Source organism: Acinonyx jubatus, chromosome D2, assembly GCF_027475565.1.
Source record: "Acinonyx jubatus isolate Ajub_Pintada_27869175 chromosome D2, VMU_Ajub_asm_v1.0, whole genome shotgun sequence".
Taxonomy (NCBI): Eukaryota; Metazoa; Chordata; class Mammalia; order Carnivora; family Felidae; genus Acinonyx; species Acinonyx jubatus.
This window is the reverse complement of record NC_069393.1, coordinates 27,086,737-27,100,994: the sequence shown is the minus strand read 5'-3', so window position 1 is coordinate 27,100,994 and position 14,258 is coordinate 27,086,737. Positions and strand designations below refer to the sequence as shown.

Here is a 14,258-nt window from a genome sequence, read left to right as displayed (position 1 = left end):
TATAGGAGCAATGTAACATAGCAATAAAAATCTTAAGGTTCAGGTGTACCTAGCCATAAGCTTGATTTCATCATATGCTAGCTCTGTGTTATGAGGAACAGTTTGCTCCTCTGAGCCTCAGTTTGCTTATCCCCAAAATAGAAAATAATTATTTAATAGGGTGCTTGGTACATTATAAGTAAACTATTAACACTTGATATTATTGTTGTTATGTTTTTGGTATATTTTAGCCTCTGCTTTTCTTTTCTATATACTCCGGAAAATATTGGTCACATATGATTTTATTGTTAATTCAGGAATGATGTTTTTGTCTATAAGCTTACTTTCTCTTTAACTTGAGTATTCCCAGCCTGTAGGGTTATAGAGGTGGGGATAGAGAATACACACACACACACACACACACACACATACACATATATACATATATACACATATGTATATATGTATATATATACAATGTATATATACACACATGTATATACACACATATATACACATGTATATATACACATGTGTATATATACATATTCTTACATATATATATGTACATGTGTGTATATATATGTACATATATGTGTGTGTATATATATATATATATATATATATATATATATATATATATATTAGATAGAGACACTGCCTAATTAAGGCACAATGCTTAATAAAGAATCACTGTGGGGTACCTGGGTGGCTCAGTGGGTTAAGCATCCACCTTCGGCTCAGGTCATGATCTCAGGTCATGATCTCACAGTTCATGAGTTCAAGCCCTGCATCGGGCTCTCTGTTGTCAGCACAGAGCCCTCTTTGAATCCTCCGTACCCCTCTCTCTTTGCCCCTCGCCCACTTGTTCTCTCTCACTCTCTCTCTCTCTCTCTGAAAATAAATTAAAAAAAAAAACTAAAAAAAAAAAAAGGTCACCAGGTATGACTTGCAATTTCTAGGTATCAGTTTTAATATCTTTTCACTTTCCCAGCAGCAAGTGCTACCAAGCTAACATTCAGCATCCTACACATACCAGAACACTGATTACTTAAATATGTGGATACTTGCAACTGATAGACCACAGCCCCTAACCCTGCTGTCTCTAGCACCTGAGTACTTATGCCCGTGCTGAAGTGTGGTGCCCACACACGCCTGCTTGCCAGATATTTTCAGCAACACTGCCTTTACTCCCACCCCACATTACCATTTACTGCTTCATGCTCAATATTAGTCTTATCAATACAGAAAATATTCCACTTAATTATAGTATCAAGAACTCACAAGAATCAGAATTCTGTTATAGTATAGTACTGTATATAGTATAGTACTGTATAGTATAGTATAGTATAGTATAGTATAGTATAGTATAGTACTATAACAAAATTCTGTTATAGTATTCTGTCTATAGTATCAGAACTCACAGAACAGAATTCTGTTCTTCCATAAGTCATAAAAATTAAAATCTTGTTAAATGGATTGTACGCTTACATTGATTTAGCAGGAGGAATAGTGCATTTTTGTGAATTTAGATGCCTTTAATCCATAAATATTGACTTTAGTTTTTTCATAAGAACAAAGTTTTAGTAAGCATATAAATACAGTGAAAAGATGTTTTACTTATAAAATGGTAGAAAAAATTATTTTTTCACATGCTTGTACTAATTAACACACTTGTTGTTTATAAAGTATCCCACTGAACTAAAAATGTGCTTGTTACATATGATTCTTACCTACTTAATAAAGTACTTAAACATTTCTTATATTTATAGCCCAGCTTCAACTGTACCCATCTGTAATTATCCAGGATCCCTCAACTTCCATATCCTTAAAATAGTTGTGTAATCTAGGTTCACACCAAATTGACTGACACCTCCTTACAATCAGGTGCAAGAAAATCAAGTTTTGGTTTTTTATATATAGGTGACTGTGAAAGACTGGCCCAGGGCAGTTGTTTGAGTTCATTCTTTCAATGATTGCTAGTATGGTTCTTCAAATGCAATATTTGTGTGTTTCTGTATTTTTTTTGTTAACCTGTAATGTTCTTACTGCATAATGTTATATCTGTATTTTATGACCCATGATTTCTAGCTAGTTCATTTAGCTGTTTCCCTGAGGATGATGGAAGGAGGAGTTAATATCCTCAGCTTTCTAACAGCAGACATTGAAAAGGATCATGCCTGTCTCTTACTTACTGACTCTCTAAGCCACACTGCAAGAAATATTACAGGCAACAGATAGTTTCATTTTCAATTTAGACACCCATTATTTGATGTTTACAGGCCATTCCTAATTCTGAGTCCAGAATTTATGGTTTGTTCTGGCGATTATCATCACAGCAATCTCCTGCAACTCAGCTGTGCTTCATTGGGAGCTCGGTGCTGCTTTATCAGTCTTCCCTGACGTCTGGAACTGATATATAACACCACGTCCAAATCACCCCAGCTCAGAGAGACTTGGTTTATGACTCCCAAGATATCTGTCTCTTCTGCTGGGGAGGCCAGTTTGCACAGCCTCAGTTAAGGGGAAACTTGACCCTTGGGAAGAAGAGCAGTGGTCATTAAACAAACAAAAAAACTAACATGTAAGACTGCACCCCTCTTGACCAAAATTAGATGATATAATTAATTAAATTAAATTTACTTGTTTTTTTTTTTTTTTGGTACCAAATAATAATGAACCCAAGGTGTTACCTAGTTTGCCTTGCAAACGTAAGATCAAGAGTGATGTATAAATCGCCTGAAGAGATGGTAAAATAGTGGCAGTGATTTATTTGGAATTATAGCCACATTTCAAATGGTTATTTTATAGTCTCCCTTTTGAATATACAGTATTTAGTTTTACCTCTAAGATGCATGGATATTTTCAGGGCTCTGTTTGATAGCATTGATTAAATTTTACTGAAAGACCTTAGAAATCTCTGTGTACTAGTGGTCTGTAGAAGAATCACTCCCTATGTTTGCATTTTTGAAAGGATGTGGTAGCAGATGCATTTATGACATGTGCCAAAGGCCAAATGATATTTCATTTTAAATCTTGCTGATCGTATAGAGAATGAGAATATCTTTTGCCTCCAGGGTCTGCCTACTTTTGTGCTTTCCTTGTGGCCTGTCACTTGCCTCTCATCCCTTCAAGGGGGATTAGAACTAACAAAACTAGACAAGGAGACTAGGCTTGGTCCTAAAATGGGTTCCTATTCCTTCTTTCCTAAATTAAAGATTGTTCAGCACTTCCTTGAGAATTTACATTCTGCCACGGAGGGAGTGACAAGCCAGAGAAGGAAAGAGAGAGAAACCCACAAGAGAGGGCTATAAATGAGTCCTCCCCAACTTATGTCCAACCTCACTCACCAGGTAAGTTGCTCCACTTTGAGGGACCAATGAACTCAAAATATTCCTCCACTAGTATTTTCTCCTTAAGAAATAAAACAAAAATGTTCTTTCTTGTAGGGAAATACAGCCAGAAGGCAGTAAGTATCTCCAGTAGTACTGTTCGATAGATGGAGATCAGATCTGGAAGGGACCCCAAGAAGTCTGTTCCTTTACCCTCTTTTACAGAAGAGAAAACTGAGACCCATAGACACTATGTGATTTACCCATGTTTACACATCCAGTAAGTGGAAAAGTTAAGACTTAAACCCACTTCTCTGACTCATTGAGTAGAGATTTTTTTTCTCTGCATCAATGAATGAAGACAATTTAGATGTATCTGGAATTAGTCTTAGAACTATCAATTTGAGTATAGAAGGATTTTCTTTGAAGTCGCATTGTGAATTGTAAATTTGCATGATTCATTCTGTTAGCAGAGTGCTAAGTGAGTCTGGGATACCACTCTAAGTTGGAGTCACTGCCCTCAGGTCTTATCTGTTTTGATGGCTTCCCTTCCCGTTGCCTGACTTAAACACCACCCTGATGCTTGGTCTCTGAGAATTGTCAATATTTGGTGTATTTCTTAACAAATCCCCTTCTTCCTACTATTCCTTCCCAATAAGATTTCCAACATGTGGATGCTTCCATGGCAGCTTTTGGAGTTTAAAACTCAAATAACTAGGATGTTCAAAAAGCAAGTAAAATATCATTATTATATTTTTTATCTCTCACTGTCACTTTTTTTCCTTTCAATTGAAGTCTAGTTGACATGTAATGTTACATTGGTTTCAGGTGTACATTGTAGTGATTTGGTAAGTCTATGCATTATGCTGTGCTCACCACAAGTGTGTCGACCTTCTGTCAGCATACAAGGCTATTACAGTATCATTGACTGTATTCCCTGTGCTGTACCTTTTATTCCTGTGACTTACTCATTCCATAACTGGAAAGCTATATCTCCCACTCCCTTTCACCCATTTTGCCCATCCCTCTATACACCTCCCCTCTGGCAGCCATCAGTTTGTTTTCTGTATTTATGGGTCTGTTTCTGCTTTTTATTTGTTTGTTTATTTGTTTTGTTTTTTTAGAGTACACATATAATTAAAATCATTTAATATTTGTATTTCTCTGTTTGACTTATTTCACGTAGCAGAAAACCCTCTAGGTTCATGTATGTTGCCAAAGGGTGGCAAGATCTCATCTTTTTTATGGCTGAGTAATATTCCATCACACACACACACACACACACACACACACACACACACACGAGCAGGGGAGGGGCAGAGAGAGGGGGAGAGAGAGAGAATCCCGAGCAGGCAGAGCCCTACATGGGCTAAAACCCATCAACCATGAGATCATGACCTGAGCTGAAATCAAGAGTCAGAAGCTTAACCGACTGAGTCACCCAGTCACCTTCCCCACTATCCCTTTAATTTTATACAGTATAGTAAATTCTTCACCTAATCCTGGAAGAAAAATAAAGAAATGTCAAACATTTTTTTTTTTAGTTATCTTAGGTGTTTTGTGTCACTTTCTTTTTCTAATCAGTAGTTAGAATGTAATTGTCCAAACGTGTATTTTGATTTAAATTGGGCCCAAATTTCCCACAGTTTGGGCCCATTGCAGGTAGGAAATCAATAGTTGAGGAAGAGAAGTCATTGGCTTTTTCTCCCACCCCCCTTTTCTGGCATGAAGCAAGGGGAAAGAGGAGAGGTAAGGGGAATAGCAAAGCTATTACTGGCTCCCTGTGTGTTGAAAACTGACTTTCCCCCAAGACTTACTGTGTCAGTTAGGGTCTCAGCAAGAGAAAACAGGGTATGTCAAGCTGGTAATTTGAGGAAAATGTATTAAAGGGCTTATTTACATAGATGTGGACAAGTTTGGGGGATCAACAAGGGATGAAGCATAGCAACTGTAAGGAGCCCACCCATATCTAGGCCTGAAGGAACAAGTGAGGGAGTGGTTCCTGGACCTAAGAGGGTCTCTTTATGGAGAAGTCTGCCTGACAAGTGTTGTGGTCTTCAAGAGAGAAACATGGTCAACTTAGAGCAACCCCTCAGAGTAGCAATAAGAAGATAAATACCTTACCCTTACTCCCCTCCCACCCTCTTATGACTCTTATTGTCCAAATCCACTTGAAAACAGGGAACAAGGGAGTATCTGTATGAAATCTAGGCTGCAGGGGCAGAGGGTGTGGTGAAAGGGATGGTGAGTGGATCTGGAGGGGCAAATGGAAAAGTAGGCATGGGTAATTTCATGACCTCCTTGGAGGTCCACATTTTACCTGTAATTCACTTGATATGAGTGGTAGATTCTCCCACAACTGACAGCTTATTCTCAAAATCCAGCAGTTTCTATAACTCCTCATTATTTACTAACCTAGGTAGATTTAAGATTAAGAAAAAAAAACCATGGTCTTGGGAAAAAAACCAAGACGACCCCAGACCAGTTTTGTGTTGCATGAGGCTCATATCTAGAGCATGGAAAATGTTCAGACATTGGAATTCAGTCACTTCTGGTTATTCATCAGCAACTAGCCAGCCACCTCTCATCAGATTTCTCAAGATAGAGTTTACACCTACCCACTGAATCTCAGCTGCCAGGGATTCACACCATACTTTCTAAATGGTCCCACTGAAGTCTCTTTTATCAGACTTATGTGGGTAAGGATGTAGGGAGGAGGATGGGAATCCTAAATTAGCTTTGTTCATATAAATTCTTTCTATAAAATCTTCCCCAGTCTCCACACATTTTCACCTTTATATCTTCATTATAGATTTGAGGTTTCAGAGTCCTGTAACTGGCTTTTAATTATTTCTTTTGAAAATCGTTATCTTGGTCTGGCACATCAGTGTGAAATTCCCTATGTGCATCTTGATGCGTTAGTTAAAGCTAAATATTTTAAATGAAAGGAGAATGGAAAATTTTATTTATTGTGTAGGGTCTGGAGGTAGGAGTGTGGGGAGGAAGAGAATATTTTCAAGCAGGAGTCACTGGTTCTTCTTCAGTTACACCATGTAGGTCAATATTTGTTTTGACTGCATAGAATTTCGATTATGCTTATGAGATTATTCTCTGTTAAAGATGTATACACAAATCAAGTTTTATAACAAAAATTATTTTCAGTAGGCTAAGAGGACTTGCTCTATTTATATCATATTATTGGTAAAGAAATTTCAACTGTAAAGAAAATTATTACCTGCTAATGTATTTTGAAGGAAAAATTTTCATATGCCAAGTTTCTTTAAAGTGCAAACTATTTTTTTAATGTTTCATGTTTTTATTTAAATTCTAGCTAGTTAACATATAGTGTAACACTATATGTTACTTGCAGGAGTAGAATTTAATGATTCATCACTTACATATAATACCCAGTACTCATCACAATAGCCCTCCTTAATATCCATCACCCATTAGCCCATTCCCCTGCCCACCTCCCCTCCAGCCACCCTCCGTTTGTTCTCTACCATTAAGAGTCTCTTTTGTGGTTTGCCTCCCTCTCTTTTTTTTATTTCCCCTATGTTTGTCTGTTTTGTTTCTTAAATTCTACATATGAGTGAAATCATATGGTATTTGCCTTTCTCTGACTTATTTTGCTTAGCATAATAATCTCTAGCTCCATTCATATCTTTAAAGTGTAACACCTATCTTTATTTAAGTTTTATCCTTGCTACAGTATCTGACTCTTTGACTTATGAACCTTGAAAGTTCTAATTGAAGATAACAATGACAGAAAGTGTTTATTTTGATCATTAAAGAATAAATCTGTTGTATTTTTATTTTATAGTATTAAAAATAAACATGTCTGCAAGGTACAGGTACAGTTAATGGTGAAAGTGAAAACAATAATTAGAATAGTGGAAATCTATCTGGTTTATATTTTGTATGTATGGGCCACAGAAACACTTTGTTAGACGGTCTATAATAAACTACATAAAGCTCACTGTTGGCTGAAGTTTGACATATTGAGTATAATTAAACTGTGAAAACCTGGCTCAGGAAATAAAAAGAATAAGAATTATACTTAAGAAACTGTAGAAATGACAAGATAAAATTTTAATGAGATCAGTATTGTTTTAATACTCTACCTCCCAAAGCATTGTAGAGACAGAAAAATTGCTAGAGTACAGTTGTTCCTTTTAAAAGATGGAAAAGTATTTGTTTGGACTATGTGTTTAATGCCATGTCATTACTTATTAGACTCTGGCAGTGGCTTTTAATATGATAAAAAAAGATATTTGCCATAAGAACTCAAGGTATAATTGACAGCATAAAATATCATGTTCTACTTTCTTACAGATGCCCTTATATTAGCATCAAGCCTGTTTTCTTTATTGGTAGGCAGTCTCCTGAAGCTGGCTTCTGGGTCAAGCATCACAAAATCAAAAAGATTTCTAGAATGAGCCAGACCACCTTCTGAAATAACCTTTGACAATGACTCAATAAAGAGATTTTGGAAAATGAAATGTCAGTAAAGACATGATGTGCAATTTAACCATTAATTGAAATAAGAGGACTTGTGAACTTGGGCCTGGCTGGCTCTCTATATTTTTGTCTACATTGACTCCTGTGAAGATTATGCTATTGTCAATGACTCAGTAACATGATCTCTACAGTCTTTCTGATGACCATGGCAAATCCTCCTAAATAGGTCTGTATGGTGTTTCATATGTTCATTAATTCATCTATCAGTTCAGTCATTTTTTGAAATTATTCAAATCAAAAAAATATGGAGCATCTGATACAGCCAACCACTGCTGGAAATATAGCAGTGAATAAAACTAATTTCTGCTCTATACCCCCAGTGATCTTACAGATAACTGTTTGTATTGCTAATAATAATGAGAATTTATTAAATGTCAGTAGTAAGGCAGTTGCGGCCTTGCATGTCTATGTACATTTATTTTGTTTAACTCACACAACTCCTCAAACAGGTATTGTCATCTTCATATAGATGCGGAGGCTGACGCTTAGCCTACCTAACTAGCATGTGGTCACTTTGTTAATTAGTCTTGGAACTAAGATTCGAAGAATATCTATCTGATCCTATTCTACTTTTAATGGCAATTTAACACAAATGTTATTTTAAATGCAACGCAATTGATATAAAATGTCCTGAACAGCCGAGACAATAAGTCAAATTTCAAAAGAAGAGACATTATTTTAATCTGTTTGTATACCAATACCACAACTGACTGATTTAGTCAATTTTGATTGTGATGAGGCAGACTTATTTCTTTGCTTTAAACCATTAATCCCCAAAGCTATGATTTATGCAAACAGAAACAACAAAGAAGGTACACTCTCTCTCACACACAGAGACAAAACCTGTGAAGCTGACAGGTTTTCTATTATTTTGTTATGTCAAAAATAGTATAAAAATAAAAGATACTGTACCATTAAATAAAGCCATCATTTTATAAAAGAAATAACAACAAAAGTTTAACACAAAAAGTGAAAACGCTCAGATTAAAGGACAACTCTCATAAATAAATAACTCAATTATCTGTATGATTGCATTTTTACCTTATGAGTCCTGAGATGGGAATTTAGAAAGCATTAATGTACACAATATCTTTGGATCCTGCCCTGAACCTAAGTAAAACCTTCAATTTTGAATATATTCCCTTTATTTAATAGTAATCATAGCATGATTTATAGAAACAGTCACTGACCTAGGAGCTGGCAAAATTTGAAACCCATTAGAACAGGGGTCATAGCAAGTTTAGTTTAATGCTGAATCACTGAAATTAATAAACTCCATCTTTTCAATTTCTCCCTATTAAGACCAGTGTTGGTTCCAGAGTTTGTTGGGCTTGCAGCAAGGACAAGAAGGGAAAGAAGAGGGAGGGAAATGGGAGGAAGGGATTGAGGCAAGCTATCACAAAACAGAATAGCTTGAGGTGGAAATAGTGAAAGAGCCAGTGGGAAATAGAGTCTGAGGTTTCTCCTGACTCTTCAGTCTCTTGCCAAGTTACTTATCGGTCACTGCAGTGGATCTTTGCATCTGTACTTGCATGTATGTGTGACTGATTTTCCAAGGCAATATCTTTAAAAGAGAAGGCCGTGGTTTATATCCATCCCTGAGATTTAAGATTGGTTAGTAACATCACCAGTAAAACAATTTGACTTTTATTGTAGTGCAAACCCATGAATATCTCTTTCATGTTTAGTGTGTGTCCATAAGCATCTCTGGTCCGAGGACACATGCAACAGGAGGCAGTGTCCTGTTCTCAGTACTAGACTAGAGGTGCACTAGACTGTATACATCAACAGAGAACATGCTCTTAGAGCCAGGAGGGACTCTGAATCCAGAGATCAGTTACTGCAATGGCCTCCTTTTACAGATGCAGAGACTAAGGACAAGAGAGGTGATTCAACTCGGTTAAGGTCACCCAGGGAGCTTATTTCAGAGCTCTCATTTTCTGATCTACAGATTAAATTTCATTCTCATGCCAAGTTTATGTTAGACTTCTTGTAGGGAATAATGACAATGATCTCTGAATAAAAATACTGATTGGATACAGCATATGACAGCTAACAGGGTGAATATTAGTTACTTTTGTTAAAATATAAACATGTAAATAAAACTATTTGAATATTATTTACTATCAATAAAAATGTAGTTAACCATTTCTTCATTTATTTATTTTATCTATAGCCATTAGCTGAGTGCAGAACACTGCAGTAGATCCTAAGATTAGAGTTAAGACTTGACAATTTAGAAGATGAGGCAGGGGTGCCTGGGTGGCTCAGTCGGTTGGGCGTCTGACTTTGGCTCAGGTCATGATCTCACAGCTCCTGAGCTCCTGAGTTCAAGTTTGAGTCTGAGCCCCGTGAGGGTCTCTGTGCTGAGAGCTCAGAGCCTGGAGCCTGCCTCAGATTCTGTGTCTCCCTTTCTCTCTGCCTCTTCCCTGCTCGCTCTGCCTCTCTCTCTCTCTCTTTCTCTCTCTCTCTCTCTCTCAAAAATAAATAAACATTAAAAAAATTAAAAAATTAAAAAAGATGAGGCAGAGTGTAAATAGAAGGTGACAAGACATTTTGCAAACATTATGATTGAAAAGTGTAGGGAAAATTGTAGAAATGCAAATGACAGGGTTTTCTTTTTCTTTTTTATGTTCATTTATTTATTTTGAGAGAGCGAGTGTGTGCCTGCACGCTTGCGAGGGGGGAGGGGCAGATATAGAATCCCAAGCAGGCTCTGCCTGCTGCACTATCATTGCAGAGCCCAATGCGGGGCTCAATCTCATGAACCATGAGATCATCACCTGAGTTGGATGCTTAACAGACTGAGCCACCTAGGCACCCAAGGAGGTTTTAATTTTTAATGCTTTATTTTTTACTGAGGAAAGTCAGAAAAGATGAAATAGAAGATGAGGTGCTTAAACTGTTTCGAGTTATGAGGTACGAATTTTGAACAAGGAGTGATCATCAGGACATTCGCGGATAAAAGCTTAGTGTTTGGAAAAGAATAAGGAAAACAGCCAACTGGTGTAGTTCAGAAAATGCAAGCATTAGTAACAATGGTGACACTATTGGTAGGTATAATAATAACTGCTAACATTTCTTGAGCCTTTACTACTTGCCAGAATTTGAATATCCTTCATCTCGTAGTGTCTGATAATAGTTCTATAATATAATTACTGTATTTTATCTATTTTTATAAGGTAAGGAAGCTAAGAGTTAGAAAAATTAAGTAATTTGGCTCAGGACACATAGCTGTCAAATGATCTTAGAGCACAGAATCAAACACAATTTTAACTGTCTCCACAAACTTCTATATTATTCTGCTCATTATTTTTAAGAAACAAATTTCTATAATTTACATAAAATATTAATTCGGGTTTAAGTTACAGCTCATTCAAGTCGTTACAGTATGGTGGATAAAGCCTCAGATTAGACACAGCTCAATTTGATCCTACCACTTACTACATTAAGATATTTAAATTAACGGAGCCTTCAATGTCTTCATATGCAAATATGTGAACAGTTATTGTGAATGGCATTCCAGACAATAAATGTAAAGTACTTAGCTGGTTCCCTCTCACTGATTCTCAGTCCACCCAGCAGGCTTTGCACGGGGTGGCATTTTACTTCCCCAACAATATAAAAGTTCAAGATACTTGTGCAGTCTTTAACCTGTGTCCTTGATAAAGTTATTTTTAAAAAACCTCATTTCAAGTCTCAAAGTTAATTTTTCTTTGTTTGTTTTAGTTTTAGTCTTATGCCACAGACTTTGTTTCAGAAATATTTTTTAGTCTACCCTGTCAGGATGTTTTCCTGACATGCCATTCAGTAGAGTGGCATTCTAGAATAGATTTCATTTTTTATGCTTGTCTGTTTGTCTGTCTTTCATGCCTGAAAAAAGTGGACTAGAATCTGTGCCTCTGCTAAGTGTTAAGCATAAAATATTTTTAAAGCTATTTCTGCAGAGAAGAACTAAATTAAAGGCATTATATTTCATCTTTACCATGAGATGAAGATTTCCCATTTAAAGGGAAATGTGTCATTTTAAAAGGTTGAATACGATGGCACACATTTAAAAAAGAAAAAAGAAAAAAATAAAAAACAACAACAAAAACATTTTTTTTGATGTTTAAATTCCGCACAAGGTTCCTCTCTGCACTGATAACATTTTCATTTGATTATGAATTAGATAAATTTTCATTTGCTTTAATATCCTTTCATATCCCTTAGTATTTGAAGCTTCATAGTTTTTTTGAGGTCAACATCATGACCTTCCTAGTTCAAATGTCTCCTTTTATTTGTATCATTACAGATTTGTATTATGCCTTGTTTCCAACACATTTTCAACAGTTGCTTATGAAAAACATTGTACAATAAAAGTAATATATTATTCTGTAATTCTGCTTTTTTAGAGAACATGGCCCTTTCAACAGAATTTTAAAATTAGAAAGGAATAAAGGAACAATTTGGGGCAAGTCTTCATTTTATGGGTGTGGAAATTAAGGCCCAGGGATGTTATGGAATTTGCCAAAGATTAACTTTATCTAGTCTTTCTTTTCTCTATTTATTCAAGAAATAACTTTTGAGCTTCTACTCTGTGCAAAGCACTGTGCTAGATGTTATGAGGGACAAATTATATGTGAGAAGTTTCTCTCCCTCAAGGATGATACAGTCTAGTGAGAGAGATGCATGCAGGTAAGCAGTTCACCGAAGGATGAATACTAAAGAAATGAGCTCCTCATAGGCCCTTCAGCAGTTCCCAAACTGATATCATTATCCTTGTATTGACCTGGATTTCCCTTGAAAATGACCAGTTCAACACCATCATCACCTACAGAAACCTGGACACCAGCCTACATTGTCCTCTTTTCTTCACCCACCCCCGGCATCTACCAGTCATCATCTTACCCGATTTACTCAGAGTCCTTAAATCTGTTCGTTTTCTTCATCCTGACTGCCAGTGAATTTATTTAACACTTTTCCTCTTTCTGTGCACTGTTGCTGCAACTGTCTAACTCCTCTGCCTGTCCTTGTCCTTAATCTCTTTAAATAAATTGTGCAGACTCCAGCCAGATTGATGTATTTGAATAATGTTCTGTGTCATTCACTGGCTTAACTTCTGTGACTCCTAGTGGTCTATGAGATCAACCTTATTTCTTAATGTGGCAAAAACCTCCAGGATCTGGTTTCCCCTCATACATTTTATGCTAGTTACCATACACTCTTTAAAGACTTTTGCCTTTGCTGTCTCTGTCTCTGTCCACCTAGAATGGCCTTCTCTTTTATCTTCTCCTGGTTTACTGCTACCTGCCTTGCAGTATTCAACTGTTACCTCCTCAGGAATCTTTCCCTCATTCTTAATGGGCGTGCTGCTCCCATTGATCCATGGGTTACCCTGGATACCTCTATTAAATGTTGTGTTTATGTCTGTTTCTAGCATGACATGTGTGCTCCTCAAAGGCAGGCATTAGGTCTAATGTATCATTGGTTCTTGTATGGTGCCTGGTATTTAGTAGACAATGAAGAATAAAGAAGTATTGAATAGATTGAATTGTTTATTGAACAAAGTGTTATAAAAGAAGTATAAAAATATAAGACAGTATCATGGAAGTAATGAATTTCAACTGAGAAGATTAAAAAAAAGCTTCATGTAAAATTCAATAATTTAGTTGAGTCTTAAAAGAAGTCCATGATCAGAAACGTAGGAGAGATCAAAAGTGCAAAATGAGTTTTTTAATAGGGGAAAAGTTCCTGAGTTGTGGTTGTGTTGTGCAGAAAATAAAGGGCTCAGGGGCTCCTGGGTGGATCACTCAGTTGAGTGTCAGACTCTTGATTTTGGCTCAGCTCATGATCTCACAGTTCATGGGATCAAGCCCATCAATGAGCTCTGTGCTGTCAGTGCAGAGCCTGCTTGGGATTCTCTCTCTCTCGCCCCTCCCCCCTCTGTCCCTCCCCTTGCTTGTACTCTCCCTCTCTCTTAAAATAAATAAATAAACTTAAAGAAAAATAAAGGGCCCATTAAGGCATCTCATTAATGTTTGATGAGTAAATATGGGAGTAGGTCCTTGAATGCCATGATCAAGGGTCTGCTATTAATTCCATCAGCAATGGGAATAGGGTGATGGTGTTTAGAATGAAGAAGGAGCATAATTAGACCTTAAATTTATTTTCCAGAGTAAACACCTTGAGGGTTGGGCTTTTTTTGTTTCTTGCTCACTATTTTATTCTCAAATAAAAGATGACTTGTATAAAAGTAGAACCTAATTATATATCTGAATAAACAAAGATGTTTTAGAACAGTACTGTGTGATATACCTTTCTGCAATGAGGGAAATGTTCTGTATTTGTACTATACACTATAGTCCCACCAGACACATGTAGCTATTGCCTACTTTAAGGAACTTAGGAATTGAATTTTTAATGTTCTTTAATTTTAATTAATTT

At 36.4% G+C, this 14,258-nt stretch overlaps 1 protein-coding gene across 6 annotated transcripts in view; it reads left to right on the top strand.

The window, feature by feature from the left end:
• Nucleotides 1-14,258, top strand: part of CTNNA3 (catenin alpha 3) — a 1,731,503-nt gene that overhangs the window by 895,184 nt on the left and 822,061 nt on the right. Inside the window, exon 1 of one of the 6 annotated variants that reach the window (XM_053207656.1) lies at nt 1,762-3,332. The exons of the other annotated variants lie outside the window; for them this stretch is intronic. Coding sequence (XP_053063631.1) covers nt 3,294-3,332 — 39 coding nt within the window. The 5' untranslated portion in view covers nt 1,762-3,293. Of the gene's footprint in view, nt 1-1,761; nt 3,333-14,258 lie in introns of those variants that run through there. 6 annotated transcript variants of the gene reach the window in all.